Source organism: Cricetulus griseus (genome assembly GCF_003668045.3).
Source record: "Cricetulus griseus strain 17A/GY chromosome 1 unlocalized genomic scaffold, alternate assembly CriGri-PICRH-1.0 chr1_1, whole genome shotgun sequence".
Taxonomy (NCBI): Eukaryota; Metazoa; Chordata; class Mammalia; order Rodentia; family Cricetidae; genus Cricetulus; species Cricetulus griseus.
In genome coordinates, this window is record NW_023276807.1 from 101,907,998 (window position 1) to 101,927,266 (window position 19,269).

At 41.9% G+C, this 19,269-nt stretch overlaps 1 protein-coding gene across 12 annotated transcripts in view; it reads left to right on the forward strand.

The window, feature by feature from the left end:
* The first annotated feature begins 383 nt into the window (after window positions 1-383).
* Window positions 384-19,269, forward strand: part of Depdc5 (DEP domain containing 5, GATOR1 subcomplex subunit) — a 124,689-nt gene continuing 105,803 nt past the window's right edge. For 10 of the 12 annotated variants that reach the window (XM_027387228.2, XM_027387232.2, XM_027387231.2 and 7 more), the window contains exons 1-8: window positions 399-496; window positions 1,230-1,346; window positions 4,565-4,652; window positions 5,831-5,877; window positions 12,215-12,300; window positions 13,597-13,680; window positions 15,259-15,308; window positions 17,877-17,946. In XM_027387228.2, coding sequence (XP_027243029.1) covers window positions 1,289-1,346; window positions 4,565-4,652; window positions 5,831-5,877; window positions 12,215-12,300; window positions 13,597-13,680; window positions 15,259-15,308; window positions 17,877-17,946 — 483 coding nt within the window. In that variant the 5' untranslated portion in view covers window positions 399-496; window positions 1,230-1,288. Of the gene's footprint in view, window positions 497-1,229; window positions 1,347-4,564; window positions 4,653-5,830; window positions 5,878-12,214; window positions 12,301-13,596; window positions 13,681-15,258; window positions 15,309-17,876; window positions 17,947-19,269 lie in introns of all 12 variants that reach the window. The other 2 variants (XM_027387230.2, XM_027387229.1) reach the window with 2 other exon arrangements.

Here is a 19,269-nt window from a genome sequence, read left to right on the forward strand (position 1 = left end):
TGCATCATCATATTTAGTTTCTCTCTGAGACTTTGGTGCTTTTCTACAGCCCTCTGGACCCAGATTGAGTTACTAACATTGTGAAAAATAAAACACCGCTCAGCGAGATAGGAGTCGACTCTAACAAGTTTCTCCTATTCTGAGATCACTGTCTGAAACGAAGGTCCGGCTGCGGCTTTATTTTCAAATTTCCTTTCAAAACGGCAGCACTCTAGCTGGAGGCGGGAAACGCCAGCAGGAACTCAAGAGCATGAAGTCAGACTCGACGCCACGCCCCCGCCCCCCCAGCCCCGGAGGAGGAAGTGGCGAGGCCACCGAGACGTGGCGGAGTCTGGGCTAGAGCGGTCAGGGCCGGCTGAGCGGAGACCGGCAAGGGGCGGGGACTCGGGGCGGGGCCTCCGGAGCGGCGCGGGCTCAGGTGAGCGCTCCTCGGCGGTCCTGGCTGGCTGGCTACTAGAGCTATGGTGCGGAAGCTGCGCGAGCTGTGGGGGCTCAGGTGGGATAGCCTGAGGAGGTCCGGGATGTATGGCCAGGAATCTGGCCTCGGGCCCGGCCTGAGGAGGGGAGGGGCTCTGGAGCTGGGGGCGAGTCGAGCGCCCGCCTCGGGCTGAGACTTGAGGGGTTTGAAGGAGGGGGCTATGAGCCGGGTTCGAGGCCCGACTCTTCTCTCAGCTCCGGTGTGACCTTGGATAAGTCTTTCTCCTCCCGAGCTTCTGCTGCCACAAAGATGAAATGGAGGCAGGACGGTCCGCTGAGAGTTGGTACACACAGAGGTTCGGCAAAGAAACCCCAGCCTTCCTCTCTCTTCTCTTCCCCAGGAAGAGAAATGTGAAATGTGAATCATGGGAATGCCTAAGAGTTTGAGTGACCTTGGGCGAGTCCCTTGTTTTGACGTTTCTCTACAGATGTGATGGACTAGCCTAATATCTGGGTACTATTTTGGTGTTACTAATGCAGACAGAAACAAGGCACTGTCCCTCACAAGTCTCTCTCTTAGGTGTGCGGTAGAGAGATCTTTGCAGAGGACTGACTAGATACCAGCCCCAATTCCCATTAATTCCTAAAGCACACTTCTGTTTGTTTTCCTCCCTTGGTAATTGGAGGAGTGATTTAATGCAAGGGTTGGCACGCCTCTCAGCTGAACAACCAGTATCTTCAAGGCCTAAAATTTAGAGAGCAATTTTAGGAAGCCTGACATTCTGGCTGTTTTGTTTGTGTTTCAATGGCAGGAAGGCAAGATGACTTCCCTACTTCAAGACTGGAACAGCTGAAGAAACCAAAAGACAAAATGAAAACTACAAAGGTCTACAAACTTGTCATCCACAAGAAGGGCTTTGGGGGCAGTGGTCAGTATTGATTGGTCTTTGGGGATTGTGTAAATTGGCCTAAGTTATGATGTGCCCAATACAAAGCCTTAAAAATTACGAGTATCACAGTTGAGGCTAGGCAGGTAAATGAGTGAAGCAATAGCAGCTATCAGGAGAATGGTTGAATCCAAGTGCACAGATCTTTTTGAAAAGCATTCACGTTCAGATTTTGTTTGGTTGTATTTTGAATCTAGGTCACCCCAGGCTCATTTGGAACTCCCCTTGGAGCTCAAACTTTATCACCCATTATCATCTTGTCTGTATCTGGAAATGCTCTACCATACCTGACTTAATTTCTCCTTTTTTTTTTTTTCTGCCTCTTGCCTGTGCAGTGCCAGGAAATTAACCCAAGCCCACATAGGTTAAGCTCTCTGCCACAGGACTGCATCCAAGCTCTCCCTAATGCTTAAAAAATAAATGCTGTTTACTTCAGCAATCAGAATTACTGATACAGCGAGAAAGTTTTGTTTTCGAGACAGTCTTGTAGCCCATACTGGCTTTGAAATCAATATGTACTAGAAGATGATCTCAAATTTCTGACCTTCCTTCCTCTATAACCAAGTGCTGGGATCTCACATGTGCTCCTACCTGGTTTTATGTGATTCTGGGCAAAGAACCCATATATTGTGCATTCTAGCAAGCACTCTACCAAGGAGCAACAGCCCCAGCCCTCAGTGAGTCTTTTTTTTTACTTTAATGTAGTATTTGTTTATTTATGCACATGTGTACACCTGTGTGTATGTGGACACTTTTGCACATGTATTGTTCCTCAGGAGCCATTAGCCTTTTTTTGGGGAGGCGGGTGATATAGCTTCTCACTATGTAGCTTTCATTGGTTTACAATGCTGATCCTTCTGGCCTTGAAGTTACAGAGATTCTCTGTGTTACAGAGATATCTTTGCCTACTTACTATTGGGATTAAAGGCATGTGCCATTATGCCTGGCCACCTTGTATTTTTGTTCATTTATTATTTTTCTTTACCTTGTTTTTTGAGATGGCTTCTCTTTGGGACCTGGGGCTTGCCAATTAGGCTAGACTGGCTGGCCAGTGAAATTGAGTGATTGACATGTGAAAGCTCTGCCTGATACCTTGGATTCATTAGGTGTTGATTTGGAATTAATTCAGTACTTGCATGTTTAGAAACCTTTAGTTGTCAAATTACTGCAGTCCTCATATTTAGTTGTATCAGTCCCATATGGATTGCAACACACTGTTTATGAAACTGAACTAAGCATTTATGAAGAATAGCTATTGAGTAAGCAACAGAGATACCTTTAGCAGAGGAAATAACAAGAATACAGTATATATGATATATATACATATATACATATATACATAATGTGTATAGGTCTGTGGGGTCTTTTGTTTTTGGGGTGTGTGTGTGTGTATGTGTGTACAAGACAGATGTAGCTTGGTGATATACCTAGGAATACAAATAAAATTCTTCCAGGTGGTGGTGATGCACCTTTAATCCCAGTATTTGTGAGGCAAAGGCAGTCAGATCTTTTTGTGAGTTCAAGGCTGCCGTGGTCTACATGGTGAGCTCTAGGCTAGCTAAAGTTACCCAATAAGACTGTCTCAAAACAAACAAACAAACAAACACAGAAAAGAAAAAGAAGAAGAGATGGCAACATGGAAGAAAAAGAGAAAAGAAACGAAACAAACAAACAAAAATGTTCTCAGGGAATTTAGACAATGGATGCTCATAATAGGGACTTCACAGAGCTTAGCCTTAAAATTGTCAATGGAACATTCCAAATAAAAGCTGAGATCAACCCAGTAAGTCCTTTACTAGGCTGAACTTTATAAAGTATAATTAATTATACTTGAAGTCTACCTTTATTTTGGGATGGATTTTCCTGTCTATCTTCTATTGGTTCTGATAATTGGGATTGCAGCCAGGGTCTTATGCTAAGTGTGTACTCTATTGAGCTATGCCCTTACCTCAACCCCTGTAATTTAAAGGTTGTTTTGAACCCTAGTGTGAAATAACATTGAAGTCTAGACTATTTGGCTCTAGTTTTATAACGAATAAGAGGGGACAAGCCTAATTTAGACAGAAGGAAATCAGTACTAGTAATGAGGTCTGGCTGTAGTCTACCTTGAGACAAGTCAGTTTTTCCTGCAGGGTTATCCTTGCTCTTGTTCTAAAGTTTTATTGTGAGGGTTTAATTAAGACAATGCTTTTAAGGAAATTCTTTGAATATTACATAAATATAAGAGTGCTATATTTGGTACTTAGGCTGTTTCCATCATGTGTATGCCAGATTCACAAGTATTTTAGAGAGTAAAGTGATATACCAGAGGTGTAATTTCCCGAACCATGGGCTGCTTTTTCCATAGGAGCAGTAAGACAGTAGAAAGAGCATGTGTTTGGAGACAGATCCCTGAGTCCTGTGTGACTCAGCCATTTACTATTGTGGCCCTAGATACCTTTGCAAATTTTTTTTAACTTTTTTTTTCTTTTGAGCTGAGGATGGAAACCAGGCTCTCAAGCATGCTAAGTACTTTACTTCTGAGTTACATCCCCAGCCCTATGTAAATCCTTTAGTTGTTCTAAAATTGGATTCAAAGTGGACACTCAGGGAAAAGGCAGAACACTTGCTTATCTATGTGTGAGCCTTAGGTTAAGTTGTATCCTTAGTACCTTATAAAATAGGAAAACAAACAATCCAAACAAATGGGGGCTCAGTGGGTAAGGCTCAAACCCATTGAGCTGAGTTCAATCCTGGGCCTCATATGATGAAGGGAAAGGACTAACATCTGCAAGAGTTGTCCTCTGACCTACATACACACACACTTAAAAAAACAACAACAAAAAAAACCCAGAAAACAAAAACCTGAATGGAACTTCAATATAACAACAAAAAGAAAAAGAAATGTTGAGCATGGTACAGCCTGCCCTATGGTCTCAGCAGTCTGGAACGTGGAAGAGTTCAAAACCACCTTATATGATAAGTTTGATGCCATCCTGAGACTCTTGTGTCAATCAAAAACATAAAAATAGTGCCTGAGTTCATCTGTGAGATCCAGTAGTAATACCAACATGATGGGGGTGCCCTTTGTTTTCTCTCTGATGTGTTTATCTTTTAGAGGGTGTGTGCTAGAGATTCAACCCAATACCTTATACATGCTAAGTCTATGGTCAGATACTAAGGCCTGTTTGCTTTTTAAAAATCACTGAATTGTCTTTCAGATGATGAGCTAGTTGTGAACCCTAAAGTGTTTCCTCACATCAAACTTGGAGATATTGTGGAGATTGCTCACCCCAATGATGAATACAGGTGAGCAATTCAAAGATTAAGGGAACTAGGCACCCAGCTGTTTTCAAATGCTGTTTCTGGCTAGTCAGACTATCTCAAAAACAAAACAAAACAAAACAAATGTTCATGTTGCCTAGTGGTGGTGTCATATACTTTTAATCCTAGTACTTGGAGGCGGAGGCAGGCAGATCTCTGTGAGTTTAAGGACAAAAAGGGCTGTTACACAGGGAAACCCTGTCTTGAAAAAACAAAAAACAAACAAAAAGCTCATGTTTAGGGCTGAAGAAATGTCTTAGGGGTTAAGAGCACTGGCTGCTCTTCTAGAGGACCTGAGTTTGATTTCCAGCATGTGGCACATCACAGCCATGTGTCATTCTAATCCTAGAACATCTTATACCCTCTTCTGGCCTCCTAGGACACCAGGCATGCATGTGGTACACAGACATACATGCACGGTAAAACACTTATATACATAGAAAATTAAAAAAAATTTTTTAAAGAGTTTTTGAAATTATGGTCAGGTGTGATGGTGCATGCCTTTAATTCCAGCATTCTGGAGGTAGAGGCAAGTGGATCTCTCGAGTTCATGGCCAGTCTGGTCTACAAAGTGAGTTCACATCAGAGAAACCTTGTCTCGAAAAGATTAATTAAAAAATTTTAAAAAAATTATGTATATGTCTGTGCGTATGAGTGCAAGTGCCCTCAGATGGAGAGTCCCGGAATCTGGGGTTATAGACAGTTGTAAGTAACTTGAGGTGGGAGTTGGAAACCGAGCTGGGGTCCTCTGGAGGAGCAGTAAGTCCTCTTAACCAATGAGCCCTGACTTCAGCCCCAACAACAGGGGTTTTTCGAGACAGGGTTTCTCTGTGGCATTGGAGGCTGTCCTGGAACTAGCTCTTGTAGACCAGGATGGTCTCGAACTCACAGAGATCCACCTGCCTCTGCCTCCCTCCCCCACAACAACAGGTTTTTTAAGTGGCTCATTTTTGTTTTTAGAGTTGAGGTAACAACTCTGGAAAGTTTTGTTGCTTTTGTTCATGTCCTTTCAGGCCAAGTGCAGTCTCTTTGTTTCTAAGTAAGTTTTCTCTGGTTGTGACCCAAGTTACAATGTGTATTACATTATTTGTTTGTATTTTGACCAGAGGTAGAGGAAGTTTACCTCCTGAAGTCTTGCTCATCTTTGTTGCTTTCTTTTCCAGTCCTCTGCTTTTGCAAGTCAAGTCTCTTAAGGAAGATTTACAGAAAGGTAAATATTACCTCTCTCTTTGAGATTTTTATAGTTATTATCTGAGAAACTTAAGAAACCTCTCTTGGGAATCTTAGGGAATAAGTACCTGATAGGTTGAGTTTCCTCTAGCAAAAAAGATGACAGCTAAAGCTTTTGGAGGGTGGTGACTACATTTGCCGACACTGCCCTGCCCTAGGAACAATAGTTGGTATGTTTGCTGTCTTCATTTACCTTTTTATCTAGCTAAGCTGTAACCTTTCCCAGACACCAAATCAGGTGTGAAAATTGCCACAGAATCTCATTTGTTAGCGTGTTGCAGGCATTGAAGAAATTAAATTTAGACCCAGAGGAAAAGGTAATTTGAACATGGGAAGTTTTATATTTAACTCAAAAAAAAATTGATGGTGAATTTTCTAAGTAAGTTTTTCACAAAATATTTAGGTGTTTTCCTGGATGAATGTGTTGCCAGTGTTCTCTGTTTTGACTAGGTGTTTCTAGATTCTTCCTGTCTTTTTTTCAAAGAATCAAAGAGTTACATGCAAATTAAAAAGTATCAAGGAATATTATTCAAAAAGAAAGGATTGTAGAGAGTAGATAAGTTGCAAAAGCCTGAGCAAGCATGGGTCCCTGAGTACCTGGTTTCTAACCAGGGCTTGCTTTTGTAGGTCTAGGAGAAAGTCTGGGTAGTTTTCTGTATTGAGTGTTAGACTTGGGTTGTGTAAAACTGATCATGTCTTTTTGCATGATGAGTTTGATTTTAATCATATGTATGCCTACTCATTCATAGGCATAGGGTGATAAATAGGGTATTTTCCCTAAATGTTTACTCATAAAACAGTTTGCCCACTATGCCTGCACTTTAGGGTATCAGACCTTACCTCATAAAAGGGGAGGGGCTAGCTGGGTGGTGGTGGCACATGCCTTTAATCCCAGCACTTGGGAGGCAGAGTCAGGGGGATTCTCTGTGAGTTCCAGGACTACACAGAGAAACCTTGTCTTGAAAAACTAAAAAAAAAAAAGGGGGGGGTGCAAGGGATGTGGCTCAGTCTGTCTGCCTGCCCAATATACACTGAGCCCTGGGTTCCTTCCATATCTCAAACTGTATAAAACAGGTGTAGTGGTGCAGGCCTTCAATCGATATCCCCGCCCCCCCCCCAAAAAAAAAAGAAAGGAAGGAAGAAAGAAAGAAAAACCATGTCTGGTGTCAAAAGCCTTTAATCCCAGCACTCTGGAGGCAGAGAGGCAGGTGGATCTCTGTTAGTTCAAGGCCATCATGATCTGCAAAGTGGTTTCCAGGACTTCTAGGGCTGTTACACAGAGAAATCCTGTCTCAAAAACAAACAAAACAAAACAAAATAAAAACCCACTTACAAATAAATAATATCACACAACAAAATGAATGAGATCCAAAATCTGCATAACTCAATGAACTTTTCTATACAGTTAGAATAGGCATTTGGAAGGAAAGTTGGGAAATGTCACATTAAGTTTTACACGTTTATTATCAAATATATTTTATGCACTTAGCCATCACAAAAAAATGAAACAAAAAGATCTGTGGCCAAACTAAACCCAGAAAAACAAATAGCTTTCTATCCTCTTTGTAATTGTGTTTGTCACCTGCATCTAATCCTTCATCTCCTGATATTCAGACTTTCTTACTGTCTCCCTGGTATGTGTGTGTGTGTGTGTGTGTGTGTGTGTGTGTGTATATATATATATATATATATATATTATATTATATATTTCTTCCTAAGTCTTTCTTTTTTTTTTTTAGAAACAGACATTTTACATATCAACCCTTCCTTCCCTCTCCCTCCCATCCTTCCATGCCCCCTACCAAACCCTCAACCTGCCCCCTAACTGCTCCCCAAGGACGGTGAGGCCTTCCATGGGGGATCATCAAAAAAAAAAATCTGTCACATCATTTGTGGGAGGGCCTAGGCCCTTCTCTGTGTATCTGGGCTGAAATAGAATCCCTCCATAGGGAATGGGCTCCCAAAGTCCATTTGTGCACTAGGAATAAATAGTGGTTCCACTGTTAGAGGTCCCATAGACTGCCCAGGCCTCCCTTCCTGAGTCTTTATTGTTATTGTATACATACATACACATTCTGAAATACTTAAAAAATACAACCTGCTCAGTCTGTAAGTTACCTTTGTGTTCTTGATCTCAGGGATGAACACTTGATATTGGATATGCAAATAGGGGCTCTTCCCTATGGCAGACCGTTTCTCCTGCTCTTAGCCTGTACTTTTTGTCTATGGTTGAGGTCTCATAAACTTTCTGCTTTCCATATTAGCATGTTCATTGGTGTGTCATTGTTAAGGTCTTGTTTAGGCATCCATGTTGTTGAAACTTCATAGGAGAACCTTTCTGACATCTCTAGGACACATAATATAACAGCTAACTTCCTGTTCTTAATATCTCTTTCAGTCACTCTTCCACAGTGATCCCAGAGTACAGGAATTGTGATGTAGGTGAATCAGTTGGGACTGGGCACCGCCCGACCTCTTGTTCTCTGCATTTTGATCAATTATGTGTTTCTGGAATGCTGTCTTTATCTGAAGACATAGTGAGACCCTGTCTGAGAAATTTCTTCCTATGCTTATTTATATAAGTATGTGTGTGGCAGAATGCATGGGTGGAAGTCATGATACAACTTCAGAGAATTTATTCTACTGTGTGGCTCCCAAGGATTGAACTCAGATTGTCAGGTATGGTGGCAAGTGACTTTACCATCAAACCACCTTGCCAGCCCAAATAATGGGTCTTATGACCTTTCTATATATGTACATAATGAATTTCTACCAGATATATTCCTTATTACCTTCTCTTGTCTCTCACGTTTGATAATCCTGTCCTCTTCCAGAGTACCTCCCCTGCTTTCAGGGCTTTGTATGTGACCCAGTGAGTTTTATTGGTGTTGTTTACAAGAACATGGGGAGGATTTGTGTACAGGAGCATACGTACCTTACCCGTGGCTACACCACTGGGAAAAATGTGTTTTCTTCCCTCATCAACCACTAGCTGTGTATAAATCTGCAGAGATGGCTGTGTCCTCATGAGCCCCTCCTTTCATGACCGGGTATTGACAGGTCCGGTCTTAGGTAATCATAGCTACCTACACAAGATTTATAGAGTGATTTATTTTCATGTCATATTTCTAGAAGTTAGCATCCCACACTCTTCTTCCTACTTCTTTGGCTCCTATATTCTTTCTGCTCCTTCTTCTGTGTTGATGTTCCCTGAGCCTTGTGGCCGGACATGTAAGAATAATTTATTCTCGGTACTTTGACCAGTTATGAATCTCTGCGGTAATTGCCGATCAATGCAGAAAGAAGCTTCTCTGGTCAAAGCTAATAGCAACACTAATCTGTGGGCGATACATAGTTATTAAGCCAGTTTCAGTGCTGTATGCCTTAATTCCAATGGAGGCAGGCAGATCCTTGTGAGTTAAGACCAACCTGTGCTACAGAGTAAAGTTCTAAGGCAGTTTAGGACTACATTGTGAGACTCTTTCTCCAAAATCAAAATAATAATAAATAAAATAAAATAAAAACATAGTAATTTAGAAAGCAATTTGAGTTTGTGGCCTTTCTACAAATATACTCAGCCTTATCAAATCTTAGAAGCTAAGCAGGATTAGGCCGGGTTAATACTTGGATGGGAGAAGTCAATTTGAAAGGCACATTGTATCCATTTAGTAAAACTACAGTAGTAGTTTCCACACTACTGTCTATGATCACTTTAACCCCAAGCTTTTGCCCAGTTTTTTGGTTTGTTGTCGTGAACCTCCTCCTCCTCCCCAAGACAAGGTTTCTCTGTGTAACAGCCCTGGCTGTCTTGGAACTGGCTCTGTAGACCATGCTGGCCTCAGACTCAGAGATCCACCTGTCACTGCCTCTCAAGTGCTGGGATCAAAGGTGTGCATTTGGCATGCTCAGGTTTACAGTAGTAGAAATGAATTTCCTGTTACTGTATTGTGTCAGATTGAGTTCATAACAGACTTGTATTGCACCATTGGACTCATTCTCTTTTTTTTTAATTTTTATTAAATTTTATTAATTTTTTTATATTCTTTTTTTCATTTTCAATTCTTTTTTCTTTTCTTTTTTTTATTAGAAAGAAAATTATTTCACATGTCAATCCCAGGTCCCTCTCCCTCCCCTCCTCCCCTGCTGCCCTAACTAACGCCCTACCCATCCCATACCCTTTCTGCTCCCCAGGAAGGGTGAAGCCTTCATAGAGGGTCTTCAAAGTCTGTCATATTCTTTGGGAAAGGGCTTTGTGTCTAGACTCAGGGAATATTCCTCTATGTGGGATGGGCTCCTAAAGTCCATTCCTATGGTAGCCATAAGTACTGATCCACTACAAGAGGCCCCATAGATTTCCAAGGTCTCCTCACTGACACCCACATTCAGGGGGTCTGGATCAGTCCCATGCTGATTTCCCAGCCATTGGACTCATTCTGCCTGATTGGTTTGTGTTGTTGCTATAGGATCTATAGCTGAGTAAGACGACTGGTTATATATGCCTTTTACCCCCATGAGGGCTAGTTAGTAAGGAGAAAGCTTTCAGCCCAGTTCTAGCTGGATTTCTCTCTGTTCCTTGACCAAGGCCTGAGGTGCCTTCAAAAATAAAGTCTTATCATCTAGTTTTAGGGAACAACCAACAGCAATGGCAGTTACTTGTGTTTTGAGAATCTGTGGAGTCTTCCATGACTAACAACTTGTAGTGAGATAGCTCACTCCTGCCACTGGGATTTGAAGTTTTCTTATGTTGTTCCTCCTACTCCCATCCAGGGCCCTGTGCATACTAAACAGTTTCTGTGGCACTGAGTTATATTCCCAGCCTCCAGATACTTCCCCACTCCCTCCTCTCCTCTCTTCCCTCCTCTCCCCTCCCTCCCTCCCTCTCCCCCTCCCTCCCTCCCTCTCTCTCTCTCTTTCTTGAATCACTATGTAGGCCAGGCTGAGCTACACCTGGCTCAGATCTTTTTTTCTAATGATTTTCATTTTTAAGGTTTTTTGTTCGTTTGTTTGTTTTTTGTTTATGGTGGTAAGGTCTCTTGGTCCAGGCTGAACTTGCTGTGTAGCTAGGATGACTTTGAATTTCTGATCCTCCATCTTCCATCTCCAGAGTGCTGGAAAAAGACACTTACTATTCCATTTTTTTTTTTTTTAAACTGTACAATGCCCAGCCTGTTCTCAAACTCACTGTGTAGCCCAGCTTGTCCTCAAACTCACTGTGTAATCCAGCCTGGCTTCCAACTCAGGACAATCTTCATGTCTCAGTGTCCTAAGTACTAAAATCTTTCTCTCTCTGTGTGTATGTGTGTTATATGTGTTGGTATGGTGTATGTACATGTACCCATGCCTACATATATGGAGACTAGAGGTTGATGTCAGGTGTCTTCTATCTCCACCCTATTATTTTTTGATGGTCTTTTTTGTTTGGTTTGTTTTTGATACTGGGTCTTACTGTGTGACATTTGCTGTTGTGGAACTCACTATGTATACCAGACTGGCCTTGAACTCACAGAGATCCGCTTGCCTCTGCCTCCCGAGTGCTGGGATTTAAGGTGTGTGCCATCACTGCCCAGCAAGATAGAGTCTTTTGATGAGCCTAAGCTCTGTTTTGGCTAGGCTAACTGGCCACAGTACTAGGAATCCATTTGTTTCTGAACCCCCAGTTGCTAGAGTGCAAGTGTGTGCTGCCATGCTTGGATTTTACATGGATGCTGAAGATCAGGATTCATGTTCTCATGCTCATGAAGCATACACTTTACTGACAGCCACCCCTCTAGTCCCCCAAGTGCAAGATCTTAAATGTTTGCCTCTTTATCTCCTATCTTTCTCATTTCTCCACTCTACCAGCAAACTCAGGTACTCATACGTGCTGAACATATTTGCAATTACTGAGTTACTTTTTTCTCTTTTAGTTTTTAGATTGATTTATTTTACTTTGTGTATGGATGTTCTTCCTGTATACTTGTATATGTACCATGTGCATGCTTGTTGGATCCCTTGAAACTGGGGTTACAGATGGTTGTGAGCCACCATAGCCATTTCTCCAGCTCCTTCTCTCTTTTTTTGAGTTAAGGGCTGGTTAAGTACCCTAGTCAGGCTTTTCAGTCCTCCTGCCTCCGCCTCCAAATGCTGGAATTATGGGGGCAAGGGGTAAGCCATGGCACCAGCTGCTTTTCATTGCTTTATTTAAATCAGGTGTTAGTTCTTGGGATTGTTTCATTGTAGAAAACTTTAAAACTTAATCTCCTGGATGGCAGAAGCCATAGCAAATGATCAAAATGTGTTAACTGAGCCAGAATTTTTTTTTTTTTTTCCTATTTCAGAAACTGTCAGTGTGGACCAGACTGTGACTCAAGTATTCCGGCTAAGACCTTATCAGGATGTCTATGTGAATGTTGTAGACCCCAAGGCAAGTCTTTATTTTTGACTTTAATATCTTTTTATAATGATTAGTACCTATCCTCAAAGGTTAGGCCACTATGGAAATTAGGTTCTTAAGTGTAGTGCTATATTGCTAAGTGGTCATAGCTAGGTGGTCACTGTGTGTAGGCTGCATTTAAATCCTCACTTTTTAAAGCTTGTCTTAGTTCATATAAAAGGATGTATTTATAATTTCCTATTTTGTTCCTAATTTTTTTGTATATTCTATCTATTCTTTTTCCTTTTTAAATTGTTTTATTATTTAGAAAAATTGTTTATTTTTATGTGAGTGTTTGCTTGCATGTATATCTGTATTCCACATATGTGCCTGGCCAGAAGTGGATGTTGGATTCCCCTGAAACTGGAGTTATAGATAGTTGTGAGCTACCATGTAGGTGCTGGGATTTGAACCTGGGTCTTCTAGAAGAGCAGTCAGTGCTCTTATCTCTGAGCCATCTCTTCAGCCTGTCATATTTATTTTCTTTAAATGATTTATTCTTTTTTTTTTTTTTGGCAGAGTCAGTTGTTTAGCTCAGCTGACATGGAATGTACCATATAGCCCAGTCTGGCCTGGAAATGGCAGCAGTCCTCCCTCAGCTTCTTGGGAGTATGTGGCACACTGCTGTACCTGGCTTTGTATTTGTTTTTCTTTTGTTTTGTTTTTTTGAGACAGGGTCTCACTATGTAGTATTGGCTGTCTTGGAATTCACAATGTAGACCAGGCTTATCTCAAGCTTCCAGAGCTCTGCCTGCCTTTGCCTCCACAGTGCTGGGATTAAAGGCATTTACCCCCACATCCAGATTTGCAGTTTCTTTATTAGTTGATGCTTCATAGGCAAAATAATTGTTTGTAGGGTGTTACGTGTATTCTGTAGTGAAACAAATTAGACAGATCAATGGTATCTTTCAAGACTAAAACAAAAGGGCATGATTGCATGTATCTATAGTTACAGCTACCTATGCTAAGGCAGAGAAGATTGTTGGAGCTCAGTACTGGGAGGGCAGCCTGGACAGCAAAGTAAAATACCCTTTGTCAAACAACAAAGGACTGAAGCATAGTAAACAGTTCTCTGGGCTCCTTTTTCCTGGGATAGCTGCCATAGCATATGCTGTAGCATTGTCATGGGCATGGTTGAGTTGCTTTTGCTATGGAGAATTGTCAGGTTCTGTGGTTGAGTGGTCTTCCAAAGGTTTCTTTTTTGCACTTTTTTTCATGGTGTGTAGACATCATATTTTGACAATAAAGTGTGGCAAAACAATGTAAAGTGTGATTATCCTCTTTTAGGATGTGACTCTTGACCTAGTAGAATTGACTTTTAAGGATCAATACATTGGCCGTGGGGATATGTGGCGATTAAAGAAAAGTTTGGTAAGATACGATTTTTTCTTTTTAATTGTTACATTTGTTTTTGAGACAGGGTTTCTCTGTATAGCCTTGGCTGTTCTGGAACTCGCTCTGTAGACCAGGTTGGCCTTGAACTCATAGAATCCCCCTGCCTCTGCCTCCAGAGTACTGGGATTAAATTTGTGTACCACCACCACCACCCAGCTAACATTGCCTTTCCTATGACAGGAATCGTCCTTGTTTATCACATAAATTTAGAGCCATCAAAATAACTTCTGATTCTAGCATCCACAAATAGTTACTGTAAATATTTGGCTTTATCCTTTCCTAATTTCTTTTTTGTTTGTTTATTTTATGTGTGTGGCTGTGGCATGTGTGCATTTATACTGTGTGCATGTTAGTACTTTCACCAGTCAGAAGAAGATATTGGAGTTACAGACTGAGCTGCCATGTGAGTGCTGGGAACCAAACCTGGTTCCTCTCTAAGAGCAACAAGTGCTGAGCCATCTCTCAACCCCATCCCTACTCCTCATCCCATTTTAGAAAAGGGTCTAGGTATGTGGTCTTGGCTGGCCTGGAACTCACAGAAAGACATCTGCCTCTGCCTCCTGAGTGTTGGGATTAAAGGCATCAGACATACTTATTTATTTATTTTAATAAGGCTTTTCCTTTTAAAATGTCTACTTCATCAGAGTTGTGACCCTGTACTGAAAACTCTTTAGTTTTTACATATTATGAAGGAACAAATTCTTTGTAGAATTTTTGGGCGTTGGTGGCACATGCCTTTAATCCCTCCACTCTGGAGGCAGAGGCAGAGGATCTCTGTGAGTTCGAGGCCAGCCTGGTCTACAGAGTAAATGCCAGGCTACACAGAGAAACCCTGTCTTGAAACCCCCCCCCCAAAAAAAATAGGTAAAAAATTATATGTAGATTTTTAATACAAAATATATTTCCAGGGGAAAAAATCAAACCACTAAAACCTTATTGGGCTGTGAACGTATTTCAGTGATAGTCTTTGCCTAGTATATATAAGGCACTAGGTTCAATTTCCAGCACCAAAATAAAAATAAACAAGTAAATGAATAAAAATTAAGCATTTTTAAAATTGGGTGTAAAGAGTTTCTGTTCTTCCAGCTCCCTCAGTTGTAAAGTACTCACTTTGAAGCCCTAGGTTTGACCTCTGGCACTGACAAAAAAAATCCAGGTGGAAAGATAATCTGTAGTACATTTATTATATGAGTGTAGAGACCTGTGTAAATATTTATGAAGATTAGTGTATTTCTCAGGCTGCACTTACTGTCTTCCTGACTTTACTATTTGTACTTGCTGAAGTCTAAAGCATACAGCCCAGGCAGCTTCCCTGTGAATGAGGCTGTTGCTCCCTTGCTGACTGGACTTTGTGTTGGAGGAGATTGACCAGGCTAGCCTCAAACTCACAGAGATCTGCCTTCCTCTGCCTCTCTGGTGCTGGAATTAAAGGTGTATGCCACCATGCCCAGCCTTTTATTGTTGTTGGAGGAGGAGATTTTAAAGTCAGGAGCCTTTTTGTGTGACTTTCCATGGCCTGATGGGTTGAGTCCTTTCTTTTTCTCCTTCCCTTAGGTGAGCACCTGTGCCTATATCACTCAGAAGGTGGAATTTGCTGGCATCAGGTAGGTATTATGGCATTCTGGACTTACTGGATGGTAAACAGAAGTAGAATCTAGTGTAGGAAATGAGCAGAATAAGATGCGTGAGGCATGTGGATCTCCATATAGGAAAGTGCACACATGTTTCAAATGTTAGACTGCTGTGATAAGAGTAAAGACGTACCAAAGTACATGATGGGGTTTTAGGATTGTTTTATGAATTTGCCGATTATAATTTTGGGACCTAGTCTCACATAGCCAGGCTTTTAATCCTTGAGTCTTTTTTTTTTCTCCTCCTCTTCTTCTTCTTCTTCTTCTTCTTCTTCTTCTTCTTCTTCTTCTTCTTATTATTATTATTATTAATTCAAGTTAGGGAACAGGCTTGTTTCACATGTAAGTCCCCTCTCTCTCTCCCTCCCCTCACTCCCATTCCTTTTCCCCCACCTCCAACCTACCCCCCACCCCATCCACCCACCACTCCCCAGGCAGGGTAGGGCCCCCAACAGGGGCTCCACCAAGTCCACCAAATCTTCCTGTGCTGGGCCTAGGCCCCTCCCCATGTGTCCAGAGACAGAGCGCATCCCTTCAAGTGGGATGGGCTCTCAAAGTCCCCCCCACACACCAGGGCAAAACGCCAGTCCACCTCCGGAGGCTCCAAGGAGTACAGGGGCCTCCCCATTGGCATCCATGATCAGGGGGCTGGATCAGTCCCGTACTGGCCTCCCAAAGAGCGTCTGGGGTCGATATGCTTTCCCTTTTTCAGGCCAACTGTTTCTGTGGGTTTCTCCAACCTGGTACAGACCCCTTCGTTCTTCATTCCTCCCTCTCTTCAACTAGGTTCCAGATTTCAGCTCAGTGTATTTCTGTGGATGTCTGTCTCTGCTTCCATCAGCCACTGGATGAGGACTCTCACTCAGGATGGTTTCTTCTAGTTCCATCCATTTGCCTGCGAATTTCAAGATTCCATTGCATTTTTCTGCTGAGTAGTACTCCATTGTATAAATGTACCACATTTTCTCTTTCCATTCTTCAGTTGAGGGGCATCTAGGTTGCTTTCAGGTTCTGGCTATTACAAACAATGCTGCTCTGAACATGGTTGAACATATGTCCTTGTTGTATGAACATGCAGTATTTGGGTATATACCCATGAGTCTTTTGCCCTGACTTCTGCAGTGCCAGGATGACAGGTGCATGCCTCCACACCTGGCTGCTTTCAGAATTATCGTAAGAAGTGGCTGAAGCTACTATAACCAGAGGCACAAATTACACATTTTAGGCTGGAACTATTTTATATCAACATGTTATCATGTCTTCAGTTTTACAGATTAGGACACTTGTTTACAGGTATGAAATAACCAGCGTAGTAGTTCTGATGTGTTGCTGTACTACCTGGACTGCTTCACTATCACTGTATCTAAAATGGTTTCTGTATTTTAGTAGAAGAGACTTTTCAAAATCTCCCCTTTTTTTTTAGTGCTAGAGATGGGACACCCCCTCTCCTGAGCCACAGCTTCAGCCCTGAAACACCCCCACTCCACCCTGCCTACCACCACCATTTTCTTTACGGCCTTATTTGTTTTGTACTGGGAATGGCCTCACACATGCTGGGAAAGTACTCTGCCACAAATGTACATCCCTATTTTTAAAAATTTAATACAGTGTCAAAGTAGCTTTGGTTAGCTTGCAACTCACTACAGCCTATGCTGGCTACATATATTCTTTGTGAATTTATAGCTCACTGTAAGCGTTATCGTAATGATTCTATGACATTCTGCTATATGGATACACCATAGTTTATTTTAATTAGTTGGCTATTTTTTAATTGTTTTTAAATTTATTTTATCTGCATGAGTGTTTTTCCTGCATGTGTGTATGTGTACCACACCAGAAGTCAGAAGAGAGTGTCAGATTTCTAGAACTGGGGTTATGAATGGTTGTGAGCTACTATATGGGTACTGGGACCTGAGCCCAGGTTCTCTGTAAGACCAACAAGTGCTCTTAACTGCTGAGCTGTCTTTCCAACCTCTGTCGTCTCCCCCCTCCCCCCAGTTTTTCAAGATAGGGTTTCTCTGTGTAGCAGCCCTGGCTATTCTGGAACTCACTTTGTAGACCAGGCTGGCCTGGAACTCACAAGATCTGCCTGCCTCTGCCTCCTGAGTGCTGGGATTAAAGGTGTGCTACCATTGCCCTGCTGTCTGAAGGACTCTTAATCCTATTGCAGATATACTTGCACATTCATGTGTATTGTTGCTGTAGTCACAGTAGCTAAGAAATGGGCATCAGCTTGTATGTCCATTAACAGATGAGTGGATAAAAAAAATGGCATACATACCTACTGGGATTTTAATGAAACCACTAAAAATAAATTCGCCAAGTGGTGGTGGCAATGCTATTAATTGAAGCACTTGGGAGGCAGAGGCAGGCAGATCTCTGTGAGTTCCGAAACCAGTCTGGTCTACAAAGCAAGACCCAGAACATGTAGGGCTGTTACACAGAAAACCCTGTCATGACTTTAGTTCAGAAGACAGACAGTGAGTGAGTGAGCCACCTGAAGAGAACAGTAATAATAACTTGTATGTGGGCTCCTTTCAGGGCACAGGCTGGTGAGCTGTGGGTCAAGAATGAGAAGGTCATGTGTGGGTACATCAGTGAAGAGACAAGGGTAAGATTTACAAAGTGACTTTTTGGTTTTGTTTCCTTATACCATGTCTGAATCCCAAATTCAAAGTAAAGGAATAAGCAAATCTCGTGATTGGTACCATCTATCTGGCCAGCTAGAGCTGGTCCTCTACTGTTCTGATATTTTATAGTTGGATCTTGGCAGGTTGGAATTGATCATTTTCTTCTTCTTCCAAATGAGTCTGTTCAATATATTAAATACAGGACTGGTTGTGATAGCTCTTGCTTATAATAGCAGCCCTTAGAAGGCTGAGGCAGGAAGATTACTGTGAGTTAGAAGCCATCATGGGTTATATAATCAGTTCCAGTCTGGAAACCCATGTGAAAGCCATGTGCTGTAGTGCCAGCATCAGTTTCCTTGTATACTCCTACAGGGGAGGTGGGAGCTGGAGAGGAGACTCTTTAGAAGCTCCTGGGCCAGTTCACCTGGCTTATGCAGCACTGAAGAGACCCTAACTCAGTGTGGAAAGGTGAGAACTGTATTCAGAGGTTGGCCTCTGACTGCTACCTGAGCACCATGGCTTCTTCGGTGCTTAGACAAGACTTTTAAGGAGGGCGTTTGCGTTTTAGTGTGGAATTATGACAAGCATGGCACTGAAGGAAGCATCGCATGGGACTTTAGTTTTTTGAGCTATCTTTGTGTCCTCTCAAAGTAGGCAGAGAGGCCGCTTTTCTTCTCCCCTCTTCTTTTTCCTTTCTTTCTGCCGCGGGTATTGAACCTAAGGACTCGCTTTCACTGGGTTACCTGAAGAAGAGATTTCAAATGCTCAAATGCTGGAAAGGAGAAAAGTGTGTCTGCACCCATTTAAACTTGACTACACTCATAATCTCCTCCTCGCCTACCTTTTACACACACACACACACACACACACACACACACACACACACACACACACAGAATTTAAGTTTAAGGCTCTCTTACCTTACATTGATATATATTGCTTTGTTTTATTTTTATTTTTTTAAGTGCTGGAATCAAGCCTATAGTAGCATATTATTCACACCACCAACCTGCCCTCTTACTTTAGGTAACTTTATAACCAGATCATTTGCCTGTTTTTTCCATCTCATAAAATGTTGTAAGTGGTAAATTTGTTTTTCAATTAATTACTTTTTTTTGTTGTTGTTGTTTGTTTTTTTCTTTTTCAAGACAGGGTTTCTCTGTGTAGTCCTGGCTGTCCTGGAATTTGTTACCTAGACTGGATTGATCACACACTGAGATCTTCCTGCCTCTGCCTCCCAAGTTCTGGGATTAAAGGCACGTGCCACCATGCCTGTCATGTAAGTGGTAATTCTTTTTTTTTTT